The sequence below is a fragment of the Salminus brasiliensis genome, chromosome 9 (assembly GCF_030463535.1).
Source record: "Salminus brasiliensis chromosome 9, fSalBra1.hap2, whole genome shotgun sequence".
NCBI lineage: Eukaryota > Metazoa > Chordata > Actinopteri > Characiformes > Bryconidae > Salminus > Salminus brasiliensis.
The window spans coordinates 42,191,127-42,215,126 of NC_132886.1; the positions used below are offsets into that span (position 1 = coordinate 42,191,127).

General features: G+C 44.2%; 3 protein-coding genes across 4 annotated transcripts in view; all 3 read left to right on the forward strand.

Annotated features, from left to right (window-relative positions):
• klhl6 (kelch-like family member 6) overlaps window positions 1–1,365 on the forward strand; it is an 8,562-nt gene extending 7,197 nt beyond the window's left edge. For both annotated transcript variants that reach the window (XM_072688568.1, XM_072688567.1), the window contains exon 7: window positions 1–1,365. This exon is cut by the window's left edge and continues 39 nt beyond it. In XM_072688568.1, the coding sequence (XP_072544669.1) occupies window positions 1–269 (269 nt within the window). In that variant the 3' untranslated portion in view covers window positions 270–1,365.
• Window positions 1,366–14,137: 12,772 nt separating this feature from the next.
• ptx3b (pentraxin 3, long b) lies at window positions 14,138–17,732 on the forward strand. Its single transcript, XM_072687051.1, has 3 exons — window positions 14,138–14,388; window positions 16,445–16,939; window positions 17,122–17,732. The coding sequence occupies exons 1-3, from the start codon at window positions 14,265–14,267 to the stop codon at window positions 17,730–17,732; spliced, it is 1,230 nt and encodes a 409-aa protein (XP_072543152.1). The 5' UTR covers window positions 14,138–14,264.
• Window positions 17,733–19,456: 1,724 nt separating this feature from the next.
• Window positions 19,457–23,618, forward strand: pdcd10b (programmed cell death 10b). The gene is made up of 8 exons (XM_072687052.1): window positions 19,457–19,574; window positions 20,388–20,592; window positions 20,973–21,026; window positions 21,246–21,363; window positions 21,799–21,925; window positions 22,328–22,406; window positions 22,494–22,576; window positions 23,178–23,618. Exons 2-8 carry the CDS (start codon window positions 20,503–20,505, stop codon window positions 23,257–23,259), a joined length of 633 nt encoding a protein of 210 aa, XP_072543153.1. The 5' UTR covers window positions 19,457–19,574; window positions 20,388–20,502; the 3' UTR covers window positions 23,260–23,618.
• Window positions 23,619–24,000: the final 382 nt, after the last annotated feature.

The window sequence follows — 24,000 nt, forward strand, 5'->3', positions numbered from 1 at the left end:
TTGACGAGTGGATGCTGGTGGTGGAGCTAGGTGGTGAGCGGGCGAGCTGTGGGATCGCCGCCTGCAGTAATAAGCTCTTCATCACGGGGGGGCGAGACGAGGGGAACGAGGTTATCGCCACAGTGCTGTGCTGGGATCCGCAGGCCCGTCGACTGACGGAGGAGTGCGTGCTGCCCAGGGGGGTTTCCCATCATGGCAGTGTAACGCTTCGGAAGTCGTACACACACATCCGCAGGATCACCCCAGGGACTGCCAGCGCTGGACTATAGTTTTAACCCTGTTTTAACATCTCTGCCCCACCCACATACCAGCCCCAAGCGTGGGTTTCCTTAACCCAGAGATCAGAACTCAGTTTTAGAGAGAACAGTTTTACACTAAAACCCAACATCATCATCATCATCATCATCATCATCATCACTCGACTGCTTTAGCTGCTTTAGTTGGTCAGTCTGAGACTCTGTCCTGTCTGACCGGTCCTGTGCTGCTCCTTCATGTGCTCCTTCAGGTCATTTGTCCTCCTCCACAGACTCTAATACACCTCTGGACTGCTTTACCTCAAATCTCTCTGATCACACTCAGTTTATTCATTTAAATACATTTACATCCCACCATCTCCTTTCACTGGCGGTGTTCCTCAAGGTTCGGTCCTTGGTCCTATTCTTTTCATCATCTACCTTCTTCCTTTAGGTCATATCTTTCAGAAGTATAACAAGCAGTTTCATTGTGATGCCGACGACACTCAGCTCGTCCTTTCTTGCAAACCCACCTCCCTCCATCCTCCCTCCCCCTCTCCCTCTGTAGTTGCTTACAAGAAGTCAAGTCTTGGTTCCCCTCCAATTTTCTTAAACCCAACAGTGATAAAACAGAGGTTCTCCTCATTGGTTCTAAACTCCTCATTGGTTCCCCTCCCTCCAGGTAAAGAGTCTGGGTTTCAGCACGTCCAAACCCATATAAATGACATCACTCCGTCTGCATATTCCCATCTTCATCATATTAACCGCCTCCGTCCTCTTCTCACTCCCGACAGTACTGCCATTCAGGTTCACTCACTGGACACATCCCGCCTGACCGTATCGTCTCTAGAACCCTATCTATTCATCACATCACTCTAGTTCTTCAAAAGCTCCACTGGCTCCCTGTAAAATTTCCCATCAACTACAAACTACTGCTCACCTTTAAGGCTGTCCATCACCTCTCCCCCCGGGCAGTCTGTGGCATGCGCCCTTTATTTTGTGTTATTTTAAATTGCTTCCCTGTTTTTATAGTTTTTTACATCATTTTGTTTTTTGTTTTGATTTGATTATTTTATGTACGGTGACCATGTGAGTCCTGAAAGACGCCTATAAATAAAAGTTGTCATCATCATTATTATTATTATTATTATTGTATATAAATCTCTCTATATTAAATCATGGTGTTCAGGACCAGCTTCAATTAAGCAGTTCTTACACAGGTGTCCAGTATAGCCAGTTTGGGCCAGTAGTGGTTAAATCTCACGTTAAGGAGGAGCCAAGTGCCTCCAATCTTGATAAATTAGGTGTGGAGCCACTCAGAAATCAGAAATCAGTGTGCTTGCTTTTTACTTGGGGTCATCTTTAGCTTGTAAGGTAGGCTGGTTTTTAAATCTACTTCTAACTAGATTCTGCTAACACTCTTGTCACTCTTGTCTTGTGGCTGTGACTCCTCTGGACTTCTCTGATCACCACTTTCTCTCCTTCTCACTCCCCCTCTCTGCTCCTTCAACCACCACTTCTGCAAGCTCTTCCACTCTTCACCGCAATCTTCGCTCTGTTTCCTCCTCAGCTCTCTCCTCTACTGTCCTGACCACTCTTCCTCCTCCTGAATCTTTCTCCTCTCTCCCACTAGAAATTGCTACAGACACTCTCCTCTCTTCTATCTCCACCTCTGTCGACCTTCTCTGCCTTTTCTCCCCTAGGTCAGCAAATTCTTCTCCACCTTCCCCGTGGCTGTCAGATGTTCTCCGCATCAACCGTAGAGAGCTAAGACTGGCTGAAAGGAGGTGGAGGAAGTCACAGCACGACTCTGACCTCCACTCCTATCAGTCTCTTCTCTCCAGGTTTAGAACGGAAGTTGCTGCCGCCAAAGCATCTTACTACAGAGGAAACTGGAATCATCCGCATCTGACCCACGTTCACTCTTCACCATCTTCTCCTCTCTCCTCAACCCTCCTACTCCCCCACCTCCCACTACCCTGTCTGCAGATGATTTTGTCTCCTTCTTTGAAGAAAAGGTTGACAAGATCCGCTGATCTTTCCTCCCTGCCTCTACCCCCCTCTCTAGGCACTGCCCTCCTCCTCCCTCTTCTCTGACCTCCTTCTCTCCTCTTTCCACAGATCTTCTCACCTCCAACAATCCTACCACCTGTCCACTAGACCCTGTTCCATCCCCTCTGTTCCAAACAATCGCTCCAAACCTCCTTCCTTTCATCTCCTCTATCATAAACAGCTCTTTGTTGTCAGGTCAGGTACCATCGGCCTTCACGTCTGCCAGAGTCGTGCCCATCCTAAAGAAACCAACTCTGGACAGCTTGGACATTGGCAACTACAGACCTATCTCTCTTCTCTCTTTCCTCTCAAAGATTCTCGAACGCTCTGTCTACAACTAACTGTCTCTCTTTCTCACTCTGAACAATCTACAGGACTCTAACCTTGATGGCAATGGTCACAAGCCGATCCGCACCAAGAGCCTTTCGAGCTTCAAGTACGGATCGGCTCGACCCGCCATCCCTCAAAATCCACGGAAGACAAGCGTCCAGGCTTTTTTCTGTCCTGGCACCAAAGTGGTGGAATGAGCTGCCCCTGGGTGTCCGAACGGCCGAGTCGCTCGCTGTCTTAAAACGCAAACTGAAGACCCACCTCTTCAGAGAATACTTGGATGATTAGAGTACTATGGTCTCCTTATTGTCTTGTGCTCAGTAATGTCTAAAGCTTAGAGGTATCTTTTGTATTATTAGTCTATTCTAACTAGCTGAGGTTTTTCTTGGGTAAATAGCAAAGCACTTTGTAAGTCGCTCTGGATAAGAGTGTCTGCTAAACGCCGTAAATGTAAATGTAAATGTAAATGTAAATGTTAAGGAGGTTTACAGCAGGTCTGCACTACAGAACCGCTGACTGACTCCCCCTGCTGGAGGAAGTATGAATTACCTTATATAAAGATACTCACAGTATATGCAGGAGTATCAATATACACACACTGAGCTGCTGTGTGTGTGTGTGTGTGTGTGTGTGTGTGTGTGTGTGTGTGTTTATGCTGGGGCTGTTGAGGATTGTGTTGCTCCTCAGTGGGAGTTAATCTGATCTCCGTGTTACTGGTCAGCAGGAGAAGAGCAGAGCAGAGTGTGAGTCCAGGCTCCTGTTTCAGCTAACAGGAAATGGAGGTTCTGCCAGGTGTCACTGATGCCTGTTCTGACCCGTCAGATTCACCTTTGGCCTTCTCCTTGTATGAGATCCTTCCCCATCTTGCAGGCACAGTGGAATGATGGGGAGACCCTCTGCCAGTGGTCAGATCAGAACTGACCTCTGCTGAACTGGATCTTCAGGCTGGATTTAGAACCGCTTCTGTTTCTGAGGAAACGTCACTGAGAGCTGAAGTTCTGTATCTGTACTCGTTCTGAGAATGGTCCACCAGTTCACAGATCACAGGGGGGCTTCCACTCTGCTGGGAAGGTTTCTACAGGATGTTTGAGAGCGTCTGTGGGAAGTTCTGCCCGTCCACCCAGAAGAGCCTCTGTGAGGTCAGAAGGTGGCGTCAGACGACAGAGAGCCTGGCTCTCAATCTCTGCTCTAGGTGAGGTCAGGGTTCAGTGGAACTCACCCAGCCCTGCCTGTATGCCTCTACCAGCAGCAGCAGGTCTGGAGCCTCTACAGCTCTACCAGCAGCAGCAGCAGGTCTGGAGCCTCTACAGCTCTACCAGCAGCAGCAGCAGGTCTGGAGCCTCTACAGTTCTACCAGCAGCAGCAGGTCTGGAGCCTCTACAGCTCTACCAGCAGCAGCAGCAGGTCTGGAGCCTCTACAGCTCTACCAGCAGCAGCAGCAGGTCTGGAGCCTCTACAGCTCTACCAGCAGCAGCAGCAGGTCTGGAGCCTCTACAGTTCTACCAGCAGCAGCAGGTCTGGAGCCTCTACAGCTCTACCAGCAGCAGCAGCAGGTCTGGAGCCTCTACAGTTCTACCAGCAGCAGCAGGTCTGGAGCCTCTACAGCTCTACCAGCAGCAGCAGCAGGTCTGGAGCCTCTACAGTTCTACCAGCAGCAGCAGGTCTGGAGCTCTACAGCTCTACCAGCAGCAGCAGGTCTGGAGCTCTACAGCTCTACCAGCAGCAGCAGGTCTGGAGCCTCTACAGCTCTACCAGCAGCAGCAGGCCTGGAGCCTCTACAGCTCTACCAGCAGCAGCAGCAGGTCTGGAGCCTCTACAGCTCTACCAGCAGCAGCAGCAGGTCTGGAGCCTCTACAGCTCTACCAGCAGCAGCAGCAGGTCTGGAGCCTCTACAGCTCTACCAGCAGCAGCAGCAGGTCTGGAGCCTCTACAGTTCTACCAGCAGCAGCAGGTCTGGAGCTCTACAGCTCTACCAGCAGCAGCAGGTCTGGAGCTCTACAGCTCTACCAGCAGCAGCAGGTCTGGAGCCTCTACAGCTCTACCAGCAGCAGCAGGCCTGGAGCCTCTACAGCTCTACCAGCAGCAGCAGCAGGTCTGGAGCCTCTACAGCTCTACCAGCAGCAGCAGCAGGTCTGGAGCCTCTACAGCTCTACCAGCAGCAGCAGCAGGTCTGGAGCCTCTACAGCTCTACCAGCAGCAGCAGCAGGTCTGGAGCCTCTACAGTTCTACCAGCAGCAGCAGGTCTGGAGCCTCTACAGCTCTACCAGCAGCAGCAGGTCTGGAGCCTCTACAGCTCTACCAGCAGCAGCAGGCCTGGAGCCTCTACAGCTCTACCAGCAGCAGCAGCAGGTCTGGAGCCTCTGCAGCTCTACCAGCAGCAGCAGCAGGTCTGGAGCCTCTACAGCTCTACCAGCAGCAGCAGGTCTTGAGCTCTACAGCTCTACCAGCAGCAGCAGGTCTGGAGCCTCTACAGCTCTACCAGCAGCAGCAGGTCTGGAGCTCTACAGCTCTACCAGCAGCAGCAGGTCTGGAGCCTCTACAGCTCTACCAGCAGCAGCAGGTCTGGAGCCTCTACAGCTCTACCAGCAGCAGCAGGTCTACAGCTCTACAGCTCTACCAGCAGCAGCAGGTCTGGAGCCTCTACAGCTCTACCAGCAGCAGCAGGTCTGGAGCCTCTACAGCTCTACCAGCAGCAGCAGGTCTGGAGCTCTACAGCTCTACCAGCAGCAGCAGGTCTGGAGCCTCTACAGCTCTACCAGCAGCAGCAGGTCTGGAGCCTCTACAGCTCTACCAGCAGCAGCAGCAGGTCTGGAGCTCTACAGGTCTGGAGCAGGTCTGGAGCTCTGCTGCAGTTACTGAGTCAGTTGGAGGCTTTTCTGCACTCTGCTCTGAGCTCAGCACTCGGCCCTGACCCCGCTCTGTAACTTTACGTGGTCTGACAGACACTCGGTGGCTGAGCTGTTCTCTGTGAGCTGTTCCTCCTAAACTCTTCCACTGTTCAATAATAACACCACTCACAGCTGATGGAGGAAGATCTAGAAGGGAGGAAATTTCACCAGCTGACATTGTTGTTGTTGGTGCAGCGGTGTCTCCTATTACATACAGAACCACGCAGTTCAGTGAGCACAGATTCAGATTCGCTGCCTGATCAGATGGAGTAACAAGTCTGTTCTGAAAGGTAGGGAGTGAAAGTGGTGGCTGTGGTGATGTACAGGAACCAACCAGTGATTAAGAGGTGTGTCCCAATACTTTTGTCCCTATAGTGTGTCTCTGTGCTGAATTAGAAGACCATAAATAACTGTGGGTAAACAAAAATCTGCCTGTATAAATCATACACACACACACACACACACACACACACACACACCCACACTCTAATGTTTTCCACATTTGCTGGATTGTGGAGAATCTCTGAATCCACCACAACTTTTACCCTCTGCTGAGGGGGACACCACGTCCATATCACAGCTGTGTGTGTGTGTGTGTGTGTGTGTGTTGCCCTGATGATGCTCTAACCCTCACTCTGACAGACAGGTGAGATGAATCAGAAGGAGTGAGAGAGTTCAGGTGTGTCTGTAAAACAGCCCCTCAGGGCGGGAGCGGTTGCAGGGGTGGTATAAACACTGTGGGGAGGGTCTGTAGTTGGGGGGGTGGAGGGCGTTAGAGGGAGCTTTTGTCCAGTCTGCGGCGTCCACACCCTGCGTGGTCAGGTTTATTAGGCTGTAATAACAGTGTTAATAGCCGTCTGTCTCTTTCTCAGAATAGCTAGGGTGATGGTCAGAGTGGGTGGGAGTGAGGTCACTCTGCATTAGTGAGGGTAGAGATGGAAAATCCAGGTCCAGATATTAAAAATCCACCCCCGGATTTTGCTTCAGGGTTCTGCTCTGCTGCGGCTCAGCGAAGGGAAGAAAAGGCTGGGCGGATTTTTACTTTCTGGATCTGTGGAAATAAGAGCATCATTCAGCTTCAGTGTGAAACACCCAGTCGTTACAGTTATGGTAATGAGCAGAGGGCGTTGTCTGGGAAACTGAGGCTGAAATAATGAAAGGATATTCTTGGCCTCTGACCTCAGAGTTTACTACAACCTTTATTACAGCCCCGTAACGCTGCATGCGCTTTTGTGTTTTTTTAGCGCTGTTTTGGTGTCGGCTGACTGTGCTGGTGGGGCTGTGTGTGTGTGTGTGTGTGTGTGTGTGTGTGTGTGTGTGTGTGTGTGTGTGTCTGTGTGTGTGAGAGAGAGAGAGAGAGAGAGAGGGGTAGAGAAAGTCTGCAGGGTGTGCTGTTTAGAGATGACCAGGGGAGTGACCAGTCTGGACGGCGGAGATTAATCCACAACCACAACAGCATGCTCCGATTGGCTAACCGGAACTGGCACTGGGCGGTCAGATCAGAACATTCTAGCTGCCGGGGCGAGTGTTTACCCTGCAGGGTCAGGAGTCACAGATCTTCTGACCAGTCCATCTTTGGCTTTCAGTACTGTGTTATCAACACCTGCCCTGCAGGTAAGGGCTTCACCTTGATTTAGAGTCGTGTCCAGTTTGCCCACTATCGAGAACTCCCCCATTACATAATGTTGCACCAGGTAGGTGTTTCTAATGAAATGGCCAGTAAGATACACAAGGTAGGTGTTTCTAATAAAGTGACTGTTACTGTGTGTGCCTGAGAGCGAGGTGGAAGCTGAGCAGCAGGAGGAGGAGTTGGGTGCTGGGTTGGGAATTCTGTGGAGAGCCATAAAACCAGCAGAGATTTACTCCTGTTCCTCAGCCAAGCAGCTCCGAGGAGAGGGGAACCCCTCCGAATCTGGAAACACTTTCAGCTTCTGTGGCTTTAAACTGAAAAACATAACTCATTAGAACTGTGTAACAGAGTGTAATAGTGTGTAACAGAGTGTAACAGAGTGAAATAGTGTGTAACAGGGTAAAAGAGTGTAATAGTGTGTAACAGAGTGTAATAGTGTGTAATAGTGTGTAACAGAGTGTAATAGTGTGTAACAGAGTGTAATAGTGTGTAACAGGGTAAAAGAGTGTAATAGTGTGTAACAGGGTAAAAGAGTGTAATAGTGTGTAACAGGGTAAAAGAGTGTAATAGTGTGTAACAGAGTGTAATAGTGTGTAACAGTGTAATAGTGTGTAACAAAGTGTAATAGAGTAACAGTGTAATAGTGTAATAGTGTGTAACAGAGTATAATAGTGTGTAACAAAGTAATAGTGTAATAGTGTGTAACACAGTAACAGTGTAATAGAGTGTAATAGTGTGTAATAGTGTGTAACAGTAATATAGTGTAATAGTGTGTAACAGAGTAATAGAGTGTAATAGTGTGTAACACAGTAACGGTGTAACAGTGTAATAGTGTGTAACAGTGTAATAGTGTGTAATAGTGTGTAATAGAGTGTAATAGTGTGTAATAGTGTGTAACAGTGTAACAGAGTAATAGAGTGTAATAGTGTGTAACACAGTAACAGTGTAAGAGTGTAATAGTGTGTAACAGAGTAATATAGTGTAATAGTGTGTAACAGTGTAATAGTGTGTAACAGTGTAATAGTGTGTAACAGAGTGTAATAGTGTGTAATAGAATGTAATAGTGTGTAATAGAATGTAATAGTGTGTAATAGAGTGTAATAGTGTGTAATAGTGTAATAGTGTGTAATAGAGTAACAGTGTAATAGAGTGTAATAGTGTGTAACATAGTGTAATAGTGTGTAATAGAGTATTAGTGTGTATTAGTGTGTAATTGAGTATGTGTGTATTAGTGTGTAATAAAGTGTAATACTGGAATTGCGTATTTGTGTGTAATAGTATAATGGTGTATTAATGTCTACTAGTGTGTAGTAATGTAATAGTGTGTAACAGATTGTAATATTGTATTAGTTTGTATTAGTGTATAACAGCATATTGGTGTCTATTAGTATTTAATAATGTATTTGCGTGTAATATAGTAATAGTGTTTTAGTGTGTAATGGAGTATATTACTGTAAAATAGTGTAATAGTGTGTAATAGTGTTTTAGTGTGTAATCTAGTGTATTAGTGTATTAGAGAGAGTTTAATAGTGTAATAGAGTGTATTAGTGTGTAATAGAGTGTATTAGTGTGTAATAGAGTGTATTAGTGTAATAGAGTGTATTAGTGTAATAGAGTGCATTAGAGTGTATTAGTGTGTAATAGTGTAATAGAGTGCATTAGAGTGTATTAGTGTGTAGTAGAGAGTAATAGTGTGGTAGAGAGTAATAGTGTGGTAGAGAGTAATAGTGTAGTGATGGTGGTTGGTGTGGCTCAACAGATAACACCACTACCTGCCACTGAGCTACCACACCATGTGGGAGACTGGGGTTCGATTCCCAGGCTGGGTGACTATGTACACTATGCTACACCAATAAGAGTCCTTGGGCAAGACTCCTAATACTACACTGACCCTCCTCTGTAATACGAGTTACCTTGTAAGTCGCTCTGGATAAGAGCGTCAGCTAAATGCCATAAATGTAAATGTGTAGTAGTGTGTAATAGTGTATTAGTGTGTAATAAAGTGTTGTAGAGTGTAGTAAAGTGTATTAGTGTGTAGTAGAGAATAGTGTAGTAGAGAGTAATAGTGTATTAGTGTGTAATAGAGTAAAGTACAGTGTAATAGTGTAGTACAGTGTAATAGTGTAGTACAGTGTAATAGTGTATTAGTGTGTATTAGTGTATTAGAGTGAGAATTTAATAGTGTATAATAGTGTGTGAGTGTAATAGTTTGTAATAGAGTGTATTAGTGTGTGAGAGTGTAATAGTTTGTAATAGTGTATTAGTGTGTGAGTGTAATAGTTTGTAATAGTGTATTAGTGTGTGAGAGTGTAATAGTGTGTAATAGTGTATTAGTGTGAGAGTGTAATAGTGTGTAATAGAGTGTATTAGTGTGTGAGAGTGTAGTAGGGTGTGTAATAGTGTATTAGTGTGTGAGCGTATAATAGTTTGTAATAGTGTATTAGTGTGTGAGAGTGTAATAGTGTGTAATAGAGTGTATTAGTGTGTGAGAGTGTAATAGTGTGTAATAGTGTATTAGTGTGTGAGTGTAATAGTTTGTAATAGTGTATTAGTGTGTGAGAGTGTAATAGTGTATAATAGAGTGTATTAGTGTGTCAGAGTGTAATAGTGTGTAATAGAGTGTATTAGTGTGTGAGAGTGTGATAGTGTGTAATAGAGTGTATTAGTGTGTGAGAGTGTAATAGTTTGTAATAGAGTGTATTAGTGTGTGAGTGTAATAGTGTGTAATAGAGTTTATTAGTGTGTGAGAGTGTAATAGTGTGTAATAGTGTATTAGTGTGTGAGAGTGTAATAGTGTGTAATAGTGTATTAGTGTGTGAGAGTGTAATAGTTTGTAATAGTGTATTAGTGTGTGAGAGTGTAATAGTTTGTAATAGTGTATTAGTGTGTGAGAGTGTAATAGTGTGTAATAGTGTATTAGTGTGAGAGTGTAATAGTGTATTAGTGTGTGAGAGTGTAATAGTGTGTAATAGAGTGTATTAGAGTGAGAGTGTAATAGTGTATTAGTGTGTGAGAGTGTAATAGTGTGTAATAGTGTATTAGTGTGTGAGAGTGTAATAGTGTGTAATAGTGTATTAGTGTGTGAGTGTAATAGTGTGTAATAGAGTGTATTAGTGTGTGTGAGTGTAATAGTTTGTAATAGTGTATTAGTGTGTGTGAGTGTAATAGTGTGTAATAGAGTGTATTAGTGTGTGAGAGTGTAATAGTTTGTAATAGTGTATTAGTGTGTGAGAGTGTAATAGTTTGTAATAGTGTATTAGTGTGTGAGAGTGTAATAGTGTGTAATAGTGTATTAGTGTGTGAGAGTGTAATAGTTTGTAATAGTGTATTAGTGTGTGAGAGTGTAGTACAGTGTGTAAGAGTGTATTAGTGTGTGAGAGTGTAGTACAGTGTGTAAGAGTGTATTAGTGTGTGAGAGTGTAATAGTGTGTAATAGAGTGTATTAGTGTGAGTGTAATAGTGTGTAATAGTGTATTAGTGTGTGAGAGTGTAATAGTTTGTAATAGTGTATTAGTGTGTGAGTGTAATAGTTTGTAATAGTGTATGAGTGTATTAGTGTGTGAGAGTGTAATAGTTTGTAATAGTGTATTAGTGTGTGAGAGTGTAGTACAGTGTGTAAGAGTGTATTAGTGTGTGAGAGTGTAGTACAGTGTGTAAGAGTGTATTAGTGTGTGAGAGTGTAATAGTGTGTAATAGAGTGTATTAGTGTGAGTGTAATAGTGTGTAATAGTGTATTAGTGTGTGAGAGTGTAATAGTTTGTAATAGTGTATTAGTGTGTGAGTGTAATAGTTTGTAATAGTGTATGAGTGTAATAGTGTGTGAGAGTGTAGTACAGTGTGTAAGAGTGTATTAGTGTGTGAGAGTGTAATAGTGTGTAATAGTTTATTAGTTTAATAGTGTGTAAGAGTGTATTAGTGTGAGAGTGTAGTAGAGTGTGTAATAGTTTATTAGTTTAATAGTGTGTAAGAGTGTGTAATAGTGTATTAGTGTGAGAGTGTAATAGTTTGTAATAGTGTATTAGTGTGTGAGAGTGTAATAGTGTGTAATAGTGTATTAGTGTGTGAGAGTGTAATAGTTTGTAATAGTGTATTAGTGTGTGAGAGTGTAATAGTTTGTAATAGTGTATTAGTGTGTGAGAGTGTAATAGTGTGTAACAGTGTATTAGTGTGTGAGTGCAATAGTGTGTAATAGAGTGTATTAGTGTGTGAGAGTGTAATAGTGTGTAATAGTGTATTAGTGTGTGAGAGTGTAATAGTGTGTAATAGAGTGTATTAGTGTGTGAGAGTGTAATAGTTTGTAAGTGTATTAGTGTGTGAGAGTGTAATAGTGTGTAATAGTGTATTAGTGTGAGAGTGTAATAGTGTATTAGTGTGTGAGAGTGTAATAGTGTGTAATAGTGTATTAGTGTGTGTGAGTGTAAGTGTGTAATAGAGTGTATTAGTGTGAGAGTGTAATAGTGTATTAGTGTGTGAGAGTGTAATAGTGTGTAATAGTGTATTAGTGTGTGAGAGTGTAATAGTGTGTAATAGTGTATTAGTGTGTGAGTGTAATAGTGTGTAATAGAGTGTATTAGTGTGTGTGAGTGTAATAGTTTGTAATAGTGTATTAGTGTGTGTGAGTGTAATAGTGTGTAATAGAGTGTATTAGTGTGTGAGAGTGTAATAGTTTGTAATAGTGTATTAGTGTGTGAGAGTGTAATAGTTTGTAAGAGTGTATTAGTGTGTGAGTGTAATAGTGTGTAATAGAGTTTATTAGTGTGTGAGAGTGTAATAGTGTGTAATAGAGTGTATTAGTGTGTGAGAGTGTAATAGTGTGTAATAGAGTGTATTAGTGTGAGTGTAATAGTGTGTAATAGAGTAATAGTGTGTAATAGAGTGTATTAGTGTGAGTGTAATAGTGTGTAATAGAGTGTATTAGTGTGTGAGAGTGTAATAGTGTGTAATAGAGTGTATTAGTGTGTAATAGAGTGTATTAGTGTGAGTGTAATAGTGTGTAATAGAGTAATAGTGTGTAATAGAGTGTATTAGTGTGAGTGTAATAGTGTGTAATAGAGTGTATTAGTGTGTGAGAGTGTAATAGTTTGTAATAGAGTGTATTAGTGTGTGAGTGTAATAGTTTGTAATAGTGTATTAGTGTGTGAGTGTAATAGTTTGTAATAGTGTATGAGTGTAATAGTGTGTGAGAGTGTAGTACAGTGTGTAAGAGTGTATTAGTGTGTGAGAGTGTAATAGTGTGTAATAGTTTATTAGTTTAATAGTGTGTAAGAGTGTATTAGTGTGTGAGAGTGTAGTAGAGTGTGTAATAGTTTATTAGTTTAATAGTGTGTAAGAGTGTGTAATAGTGTATTAGTGTGAGAGTGTAATAGTTTGTAATAGAGTGTATTAGTGTGTGAGAGTGTAATATTGTGTAATAGTGTATTAGTGTGAGTGTAATAGTTTGTAATAGTGTATTAGTATGTGAGAGTGTAATAGTTTGTAATAGTGTATTAGTGTGAGTGTAATAGTGTGTAATAGTGTATTAGTGTGTGAGTGTAATAGTTTGTAATAGTGTATTAGTGTGTGAGAGTGTAATAGTGTGTAATAGTGTATTAGTGTGTGAGTGTAATAGTGTATTAGTGTGTGAGAGTGTAATAGTGTGTAATAGTGTGTAATAGTGTATTAGTGTGTGAGAGTGTAATAGTGTGTAATAGAGTGTATTAGTGTGTGAGAGTATAATAGTGTGTAATAGAGTGTAATAGTGTGTAATAGTGTATTAGTGTGTGAGAGTGTAATAGTGTGTAATAGTGTGTAATAGTGTATTAGTGTGTGAGAGTGTAATAGTTTGCAATAGAGTGTATTAGTGTGTGAGAGTGTAATAGTGTGTAATAGTGTAATAGTGTGTAATAGAGTGTATTAGTGTGTGAGAGTGTAATAGTGTGTAATAGAGTGTATTAGTGTGTGAGAGTGTAATAGTGTGTAATAGAGTGTATTAGTGTGTGAGAGCGTAATAGTTTGTAATAGAGTGTATTAGTGTGTGAGAGTGTAATAATTTGTAATAGAGTGTATTAGTGTGTGAGAGTGTAATAGTGTGTAATAGTGTAATAGTGTGTGAGAGTGTAATAGTGTGTAAGAGTGTAATAGTGTGTGAGAGTGTAATAGTGTGTGAGAGTGTAATAGTGTGTAAGAGTGTAATAGTGTGTGAGAGTGTAGTAGGGTGTGTAAGAGTGTAATAGTGTGTACAAAGAAACACGTGTGTGTCCTCCGGCACGTGGCTAAAATGGTTGTAATTCACACTGACACACACTCCTCTCAGTAAAACTCCTCACACTCTGTTAAACATGTCTTTTATTCCTCTCGTAATTCTGCACTCCACACACACACACACACACACACACACACACACACACACACACAAATGGTCAGAGTGGGTGTGTGTAACTGCCTTTAAATCTACAGTAAAATGTCATTATGTATATATAGACTGTATACTGTGTGTGTGTGTGTGTGTGTGTGTGTGTGTGTGTGTGTAGACACACTACTCACACTCCTTTATCTCTATGATTTGCCCCATGTTCCCTCAGCTACGGTCCCCTGTCTCTTATCTCAATAAGACTAATCAATAAGACTCATAGGAACGTCATCCCATTTCAGTGCCTCACTAGTCCAGCTGTAAGTTCACTTCAGAACCGTTGTTTCAATCCAGGACCCGGTTAGCCTGTGTGCCCCCGAAATCTTTTCATGTCTAGTTTAAAATATTTTCTCTGTAAATTCTCTGTGACTGTAGGCAGAGTCTCTACTGAGGGACTTCCCTCCCCCGAGTTCCACTCCTCACACACTCACTCACACACACACACACTCTCTCTCTCTCTCTCTCTCTCTCTCTCTCTCTCTCTCTCTCTCTCTCTCACACACACACACACACACACTCACACCCTCACTAGCTGCCTGTAACAGTGTTACACTAGTGGGACCCCCCTCCCCCCCCCTTTCAGCAGGTCATGTTTAAAAGCCTCTCGGCCCCTCTGTGCTCTTACTGAGTTCCAGGCTGAAGGTCAGCAGCTAAAGCTCTGGTCACAATCAGAACCATAGGACAGCGAGGAGCAGCGTCTTCAGAATCAGATCCGTACAAAACAGAGCAGAACTGACCACAGCATGTCTCTGACCCAGACCCTGCGGCTGCTGCTGCTGCCCTGCCTGCTGAACGCTCTGAGCTACAATTACGAGGACTATTCAGATTCCTACTACAACCAGATCTCCGACAATCAGCAGCAGGAAGGTACGTTATCATCTGCTTCAGCACCTCACAGAACCTCTGTCCTGATCTCAGCTCCAAATCAGAACCTCAGAACTGCAGATCATCCATCTGCTTCTTTACCGTTCTGGAAGATCTGCACTTTTGCACACACTGATACTTTAACTTCTCCTCCAGTGGATCAGTGAGGACGACTTCTCCTCAGCACGGTTTCTCTCACCATCCTGTATCTCCTGCTTCTCTCCTCTGTTTAGCTTCTGAACTGCTTTACTGTAGATCACTCCTTTCACTCTGAAGATCCAAACAGAGCGGAGGAGAGTCTAACATTCAGATTTAACTATATCACCATAATTCTTCACTATAACTAATTCATCACTATAACTATGATACATCACTATAACTAATAAATCACTATAACTCTGATACATCACAATAACTCTGATACATAACTACAACCCCGATACATCACTATAATTAATAAATCACTATAACTATGATACATCACTATAACTAATAAATCACTATAACTATGATACATCACTGTAACTAATACATCACTATAACTGATACATCACTATAACTAATAAATCACTACAACTCTGATACATCACTAGAACTAATACATCACTATAACCCCGATACATCACTATAACCAATAAATCACTATCTATGATACATCACTATAACTAATAAATCACTATATCTATGATACATCACTATAATTCATCACTATAACTCTGATACATCACTATAACTCATTCATCACTATAACTCTGATACATCACTATAACTAATAAATCACTATAACTATGATACATCACTATAACTAATACATCATTATAACTAAAATCACAATAACTCTGATACATAACTACAACCCTGATACATCACTATAATTAATAAATCACTATAACTCTGATACATCACTTTAACTAGGATACATAACTGTAACTGATACATCGCTATAACTCTGATACATCACTATAATAAATCACTATAACTATGATACATAACTATAACTCTGATACATCACTATAACTAATAAATCACTATAACTCTGATACATCACTATAATAAATCACTATAACTATGATACATAACTATAACTCTGATACATCACTATAACTAATAAATCACTATAACTCTGATACATCACTATAACTAATAAATCACTATAACTCTGATACATCACTATAACTCTGATACATCACTATAACTAATTCAGCACTATAACTCTGATACATCACTATAACTAATTCAGCACTATAACTCTGATACATCACTATAACTAATACATAACTATAACTCTGATACATCACTATAACTAATAAATCACTATAACTCTGATACATCACTATAACTCTGATACATCACTATAACTAATTCAGCACTATAACTCTGATACATCACTATAACTAATTCAGCACTATAACTCTGATACATCACTATAACTAATTCAGCACTATAACTCTGATACATCACTATAACTAATACATCATTATAACTCTGATACATCACTATAACTCTGATACATCACTATAACTAATACATCATTATAACTCTGATACATTAGAGTGATATCAGGTGTGTGTGGTGTTTACTGTTGGAGTGTGTAGAAGTACTGCTGCTCGTACAAAACCTCTGAAGCAAAAACTATGAGAAGTATTTCATCACTGCAGAGCAGCAGAGTGAGTGCGGTCAGAGCATTCCTGTTGGTCAGATGGTTTTAACTCAAAGAGTGTGTTCATACGACATCTACACTCCTGATTTAGCAATCTCATATTTCTCATATTTCCCTCAGTCATCCATCATCACACACATCTTTACCAGGTTCCTGCTTACTCTAAACGTACACTCTCAATATGAAGGCTTCTATATGGGACTAAATGAATCTGGAGAAGCATCTAACCAAGCAAAAAACCATAGGACTATTTGAGATACTAAAGAAACACTGCCTTCCCTAAAGAGCCCCTTTTTAAAGAAGGTAGTTAGTCAGTCCGGATCAGGCGTGGTGCAGACTGCAGAATTTAAGGTGGGATGTAATATGGCACTAGTCTTATTAGTGTTTTGTCGGTCACAGCAGGAACGACGTCCAGTCCATGTGGGAGTCGGGATCAGACTCGGTGGGATAAACTCTTCACCATGCTGGAGGACTCCCACATGAGGCAGAACATGATCCTGGAGGCCAGCGAAGAGCAGACAAGGAGCCTCAGAGAGGAGGTCCGAGGCAAATCCTGCAGCAGTGTCTCGTCAGAGGACTCTTGCACAGCTCTCGGTCAGCAGCTGGAAAGAAGGCTGGATGTGGCCTTGGCTGAGGTGAAGCAGGTAGCCGATAGGCTGCGAGAAGAGTGTAGCGCCACCCTTCAGCGGATGGAGAACTTCACCGGACTGCAGGCGGGTCGTCTGGAGAAGCTGGAGAATGGATACCTGGGCCAGATGATGATGAAGACCCAGCAGGAGTTTGATGGAGGGAAACTGGAGCGAGCACTAATGACCACAGTGGCTGACCTACAGAGAGTCCATACCCAGCTGGCTCTGCTCCAGCGGGCCGCCACCCACCGCTACCTGCCTTCAGGTAAACACCTCAGCTCAACCATGATGAACTAATTAGTCATTATCCACTATGAGTTCATCAGTGTCCAGTATGAGTTCATCAGTGTCCAGTATGAGTTATTCAGTGTCCAGTATGAGTTCATCAGTGTCCAGTATGAGTTACTCAGTCTAATCCAGTGTGGTCTGTTCTGTCTGTATCTGCAGGCTGTGAGATGGCTCTGCTGTTTCCAATGCGCTCTAAGCACAGTTTTGCGGAGGTAATGGTGTCGCCCTCCCTGACCGCTCTGACCGTCTGTTTGTGGGTGAGGGTGACTGAGGCGCTGGACAGAACTGTGCTGTTTTCCTATAGCACTCAGAGGAACCCTCAGGAGCTCCAGCTGCTGCTAAACAGAAACACACTCACCTTCTGTATCAGCGGACGCCTGGCCACTGTCCAGGCCCGCGGAGCCGGGTCAGCGGGTCAGTGGAAGCATTACTGTGTGTTATGGGGCTCAGAAGGGGGCATGGCCTCGCTCTGGGTGGACGGTCAACAAGTGTCCAGCTTGTCTGCAGTGGCTCAGGGCCACAGGCTGCCCGAGGGAGGCACTGTTCTGCTGGGTCAAGAAAAGAGCTCCTCAGGAATGTACAGAGACATGGATGCCTCTGTGGCCTTTACAGGCAAACTGACCGCTGTCAACATGTGGAGCCGTACACTGCACCCGGACAGCATTAAGAAACTGGCCAATCAGGATGGAAACTGTGATGAAAGGGGGGATGTGATTGGCTGGGGAGTTTCTGAGATCATTCCACACGGGGGCGCTCAATACATCAACTAACTCCTCCCTCCACATACACACACCTCTCACTCCTCACTCCAGATATACACACCTCTCACTCCTCCCTCCACATACACACACCTCTCACTCCTCACTCCAGATATACACACCTCTCACTCCTCCCTCCACATATACACACCTCTCACTTCTCACTCCACATATACACACCTCTCACTCCTCACTCCAGATATACACACCTCTCACTCCTCCCTCCACATATACACACCTCTCACTTCTCACTCCACATACACACACCTCTCACTCCTCACTCCAGATATACACACCTCTCACTTCTCACTCCACATATACACACCTCTCACTCCTCCCTCCACATACACACACCTCTCACTCCTCCCTCCACATACACACACCTCTCACTCCTCCCTCCAGATATACACACCTCTCACTCCTCTCTCCACATATATACACCTCTCTCTCCTCACTCCACATATACACACCTCTCACTCCTCACTCCACATATACACACCTCTCACTCCTCACTCCACATATACACACCTCTCACTCCACATATACACACCTCTCACTCCACATATACACACCTCTCACTCCACATATACACACCTCTCACTCCACATATACACACCTCTCACTCCTCACTCCACATATACACACCTCTCACTCCTCTCTCCAGATATACACACCTCTCACTCCTCTCTCCACATATACACACCTCTCACTCCTCACTCCACATATACACACCTCTCACTCCTCACTCCAGATATACACACCTCTCACTCCTCTCTCCACATATACACACCTCTCACTCCTCTCTCCACATATAGGCTCAGTTATGAAACTCCAGTGGAGCGTGTCTGGTGCTAGTGAAGCTCTTAGGTTAGCCCTTAGGCTAATGTCTTATCTGACAACCTCACAAGCACCCGACACATCTGCGTTAGTGTCCACAGCAGTAGCCTGTTTGAATGTTTGAATATTTGATAAGAGAGACCCGTGATTTCTAACACAAAAATGGAAGAAACAAACTACTGAAAGTAGACGTGGTCAAACAAGGTGGATCAGCTAACCTGCAGTCTGTTCTTTATGAATTCAGTGTACAGAGAGAGAACAGCAGCAGCACAGGTTCTTTAAACTGGACGGTGGAATAAAATACTTTTAACTTTAAGATCATCACGGCTTGTTTTCACACTGTAGTTCATGACTGTTATTATTAGAGCATAACTGTATTAATTACACTGTAAATAAAACCTCTCCTGCTGCACTGATGACTAATCAGTACAAACTTACACACTGCTTAATTCTGTTCAGGTGAGAACAGGGTTATAATTATTTAATATCATAAATAATTGATCATAAATCAGAATACATTATAGATATGATTGTAATAACGCGTGCTGGATAATCCATAGATCCAAGATTGGTGATTAATGTAAACAGAGGTCGCTTCAGTTTCAGGTTGACTTCAAGTTTCCTAGGCAACAGCGGAGGGGCGGGGCACACGTCCGCACTATTTTGGAGCTCCATGATTGGCCTATCGCTGGACGTCATCACCAAGTTTCCACCTACACGCGCCGTTTGGTCCCCACCCGTATTCCGCCACCTGAGCGTGGATTGGCTTGTTCTTTATGCCGACTGCCGCGAGTGGAAGCCGCGAGCCAATCCTGGCGCAGGGAGAAGCCAATTGCAGCGCTGGGGGGCGGGGCGTTCCCTGAACACGGGTGTGGAAAACAGCGAGCGCTTCTCCCTCAGAAAACTTCCTCCTTCCGAAGTTGTGAAGAGGCGCTGGCGACGCAGCTGCAGCCTCCCCGCCTGCCTCTCCGCCGGCCTCCCCGCCGGCCTCCGCTGCCCTAATTCTCTCCTTCAAAGGTACTGACCGGGCCGGGCTGCGCTGTTCTCCGGTTTGGTCCACCAGCTCGTGGTTTTACCCTCTTCTGCGGATGCTAAGGCTAATGTGTGGCGGCGGGCGCGAGGCGGGCGCGAGGCCGGCGCGGCTAAGCTAAGCTAAAGCGAGCTGCTTGTTTTTACCACAGTTTGGCTTCAGCTTCGCGGGATCGGCTGAAACGTAAAAAGCGTGTTTTATCGGCCGGACTGTCCGCGTTAGTGCGGGTTTACCGGGCTGTGTAATTCTGTCTGAACCGTAACGCTGATTTACCTCAGCAACTTCAGCCAGAAGCGGAGCTAAAGTTGCCTGCTTATCTGTCCCGTTCCACCTTAAGAGTGGCGGTTAACCGCGGCTCCATTTAAGGTGGAACGGGACAGTCCGACCCGAAGCCCGGTTTACCCCCCTGTCCTCCTTCAGCTGCGCTCCTTACCTGTTCCTCAACCTCGCCGACCTTTCTTAGCTAGGTTCGCTGGACTAACCAAAACCAGTCCAGGTCCAGCCATTAGCAAGACTCTCAAAGTCCAGTCCTGGTGGGTCAGGGTCCAGCACCGTTCATTTAACTGGCTTTGTTAAAGTAGGACATGTTGAAGGACCTGCCTGACCATGAGTCCCCTTCTGTGGACATGTCTGGGAGGTGTCCTCTGGAGGGCTGAAGTGTGTGAGCTCACTAGCAGGACCTCTTCTGTGTAGTGTACTAGTGTCCCTGTAGAGATCTGAGTCTACACCTCCTCTACAGTTAGGCTCGGTGCATTTACACAGCCTGTGAACATTGAACTTATACCCTCTACTTTCCACAGGGGGAGCTGTAGCTGGAGCCGTAGCTGGAGCCGTAGCTGGAGCCGTAGCTGGAGCCGTAGCTGGAGCCGCATCCTGGTTCGCCCGTTTCTAGCTGCAGTGGGCCATCCGTCGAGGATGACAATGGAAGAGATGAAGAATGAAGCTGAGACAAGTTCGATGGTCTCGATGACGTTATATGCGGTCATGTACCCAGTCTTCAACGAGGTAATCGACAGGCAGGGTTTCTGTCCTGCTACTTTAAGGAACTGATGGAAGTCAATAGTTACAACATTCACTTTTTCTTCCAATACTGCCAGTTTGCGCTCGCTCTGACTCCGGCCACTGATGGCAAAGCGGCATGGCTCCGGATTCTGGGCTCTGAGCCCATGGAACTTGACCACTGTTGGGCCTTCTTTTATATCCTGTTGTAGTTTGATGTTTTACAGTAACGCAAGAGTGGAGATGGAAAATTCAGGTCCAAAAAGTAAGCTAAGCTGCAGTAGAGCTGCCCAGGGTGAATTTTACCTTCTGGACCTGGGTTTTCCTTCTCCATGCGAGAGTGTTTAAAGGCTTGGTGTGGGATGTTCTGTTCTGTTTTGTTGCAGTTGGAGAGGATAAACCTGTCCGCGGCTCAGACTCTGAGAGCAGCTTTCATTAAGGTAATAACCTCCATACAGGTGACCAATCTGAAAATAGCTAATGTTAAAGGTAATGTGTGCAACTGTAAAGGATGGAGAGAGGCAGGAGTGGCGATGGATTCTGAGTGTTCTCTGGTGTATAAGCGCTCTCAGACTCTGGAAAAGGAGCTCAGAGGGTTAAAGCTGAGGGAATTGGGAGTTTCAGATGGTGAAGGTGTTTGGATGTGTTCTTCCCCTCAGGCAGAGAAGGAGAACCCAGGGCTCACGCAGGACATCATCATGAAGATCCTGGAGAAGAAGAATGTGGAAATCAACTTCACGGAGTCGCTGCTGCGCATGGCTGCGGATGACGTGGAAGGTTTGGGGACGAGCCTCTGTGAACACTGACTTGTGACAGGAGGCTGCGTCCCAATAGTTCTGACTCCTTTGTTTTACCTGGTCTGAGGCTCTGTTGGATCCACCTGCTGTTCAGCTCTGCCAGTGCTGAATGAGGTGCAGATTAGGCAGAACCGAGACCAGTAGACAGGAGAAGTGTGAAATAAGTATTTGGACGCAGCCAAGGGTGGAGTGCCTCACTGCCTTGTTGATGAGAGCTCATTCTTGCAGCTCAGATGTTTGACCTTTGTCTATTAGAACTGGATTAGTTAAACTGGGGCAGGTAATGACATTAAGTGTAAGTGATCTGATTAGCTGAATCAGCTGGGCTACACTGTGTAGTTGAGTTACCTTAAAATAAAATGCATTTCTGTCACAGACTGGAAATGATTTGTGTGTGTGTGTGTGTGTTTTGCAGAGTATCTGATCGAGCGGCCGGAGCAGGAGTTTCAGGATTTAAATGAAAAAGCCAGAGCGCTCAAACAGATCCTCAGCAAAATTCCTGATGAAATAAACGACAGAGTGCGCTTCCTGCAGACCATAAAGTGAGAACCAGCCGCCTTCCTTCTCCTTTGTTTGTCGTTTAGAGTTAATTGTCATTATGGCTCATTACTGCCCCCTTTGACCTGGAGTGCAGCAGCAGTGATGGACATGAGTGTCGACTCATCACTTCAAGCACTAACATTAATCTGTGGATTCGAGGTTCTGAATGTTGCTTTCCATTGATTGGCCAGCCCTAGGCTCGAACACCGAGCACTGTTTATTTAGACTGGTGATTTGGAAAGCAACCAGATTACCTGCACTACCTGATGACTACCTGAGTGTTGGAGTGTTTCTAGCTCGGGGCTCATTTCAGTCAGTAGTTTTCAGTTTGGCTGGATTTCTGATCTGTACTTCTAATAAAATTCTGATCGTACTTTTAATTGGATTCACCCTTTAACCCACAGAGATATAGCCAGCGCTATCAAGGAGCTGCTTGACACGGTCAACAACGCCTTTAAGAAATACCAATATCAGAACCGCAGGGTGAGTTTTACACACACACACACACACACTTTCATTACTGTCTGGAACAGCAGAGCTGAATCAGGCTGGATGTTTGTGTGTTTTTAGGCACTTGAACATCAAAAGAAGGAGTTTGTGAAGTATTCCAAAAGCTTCAGCGACACTCTCAAAACCTACTTCAAAGATGGGAAGTAAGTAGAGCTTCTACTGTGTGGGTGGGATGATGATTATTATTATTATTATTATTATTATTATTATTGTCTGTTGTATGCGCAGTGGACAGATCTTAAACACGCACTCAGACACTAGTCACACACAGCCTGTAAACACAGCACTTAGACTTTCTGTTGTGTCTTTCTGTTCTGTTAGACAGCTGTTGACAAACACAACCTGCAAATTTTTCCAGATGTTAAATTAAATCAGCCAGCTTTTAGTTTCACTCAGAGCAGCCCTGAGAGTGGTCCTCGGTTCCACCACAGTCCTGTGTGGGAATTCGGAGCACTTAGGAACAGATGGGAAACATCCACATCTGTTTCAACATGACCAATAACAAAGAAGTCAAATGGTAAAGAACACCAAGATTAGACTGAACTGCAGAACCGGATTCACAGTTCCGTCCCTCTTTTCCTCTCAGGAATAAATCCCTTTTTTATTAGCAGAAGTCGTCGAGAAGCGAACCTGCGTTTCAGAACCATGATTTAAAGAACACAAGATCTCCAAACGCTTCTGCTCTTCTGAGTGTTTCAGTCTGGACTGAAGGGATAGTGTTCTTATCCTCTCTCTCTCTCTCAGGGCGATCAACGTCTTCATCAGTGCCAACCGTCTCATCCACCAGACCAACCTGATTCTGCAGACCTTCAAAACAGTCGCCTGAGAGAGAGCTTGGAGTGAGATTTGGGCCGTGTGTAAAATACAGGATTTTTCTTTATTCTCTTTTTTTGTTTAATTTATAAAGGTGGAGTCGTTTGGATCAGCTGGGGACAAATTGTTTTTGCTTTATTTCTAACCATGATTTCACCACTGAGCTTCAGATCTTTAATTTATTGATCTGTTCCGACAAAGCCAGAAGACTTAAAGACTGCGCCCTAAAGTGTCCTGCAACATTCCACCTGTCCACCATGTAAATAACCCTGCTGTCTGTGACGCTTCGGCAGAGACCAGAAGAAAAAGTGAAACTTACGTATTTAACAAATATTTGGTTGCAAATGTTCAAATAAATAGTTTTCAAATGTTGACATTTTTAACCTCTTCTGTCCTGGAGTGGCTTTGGGTGGGTGGGTGTGCTAATGAGTTAAAGGTGGAGGTCAAGTGTGTGTTCTGATGACCACTGCAGGTCAGTAAAGCACTAGGTGTGAAGATCACCACCTCCACCACTGCAGTCGTTATCTTAATTTGTTCAGCAGGGGGCAGCAGTGAGACAGGCCGGGTTTGTACGAGGATTCGGTGCTGCAGTACACACTGGTCTGCTAGAGTGAGCAGGTGCAGCAGGTGGAGCAGGCTGTAAAGGTGAGGTAGATCATTCCTGATGCTGAAAGTTTTCATCTCCTGGAGCTCCTGGACCACAGTCGCCGCTGCACTGCTGATTCCTGTCCTTACTGAAACACGTCACAAGGTG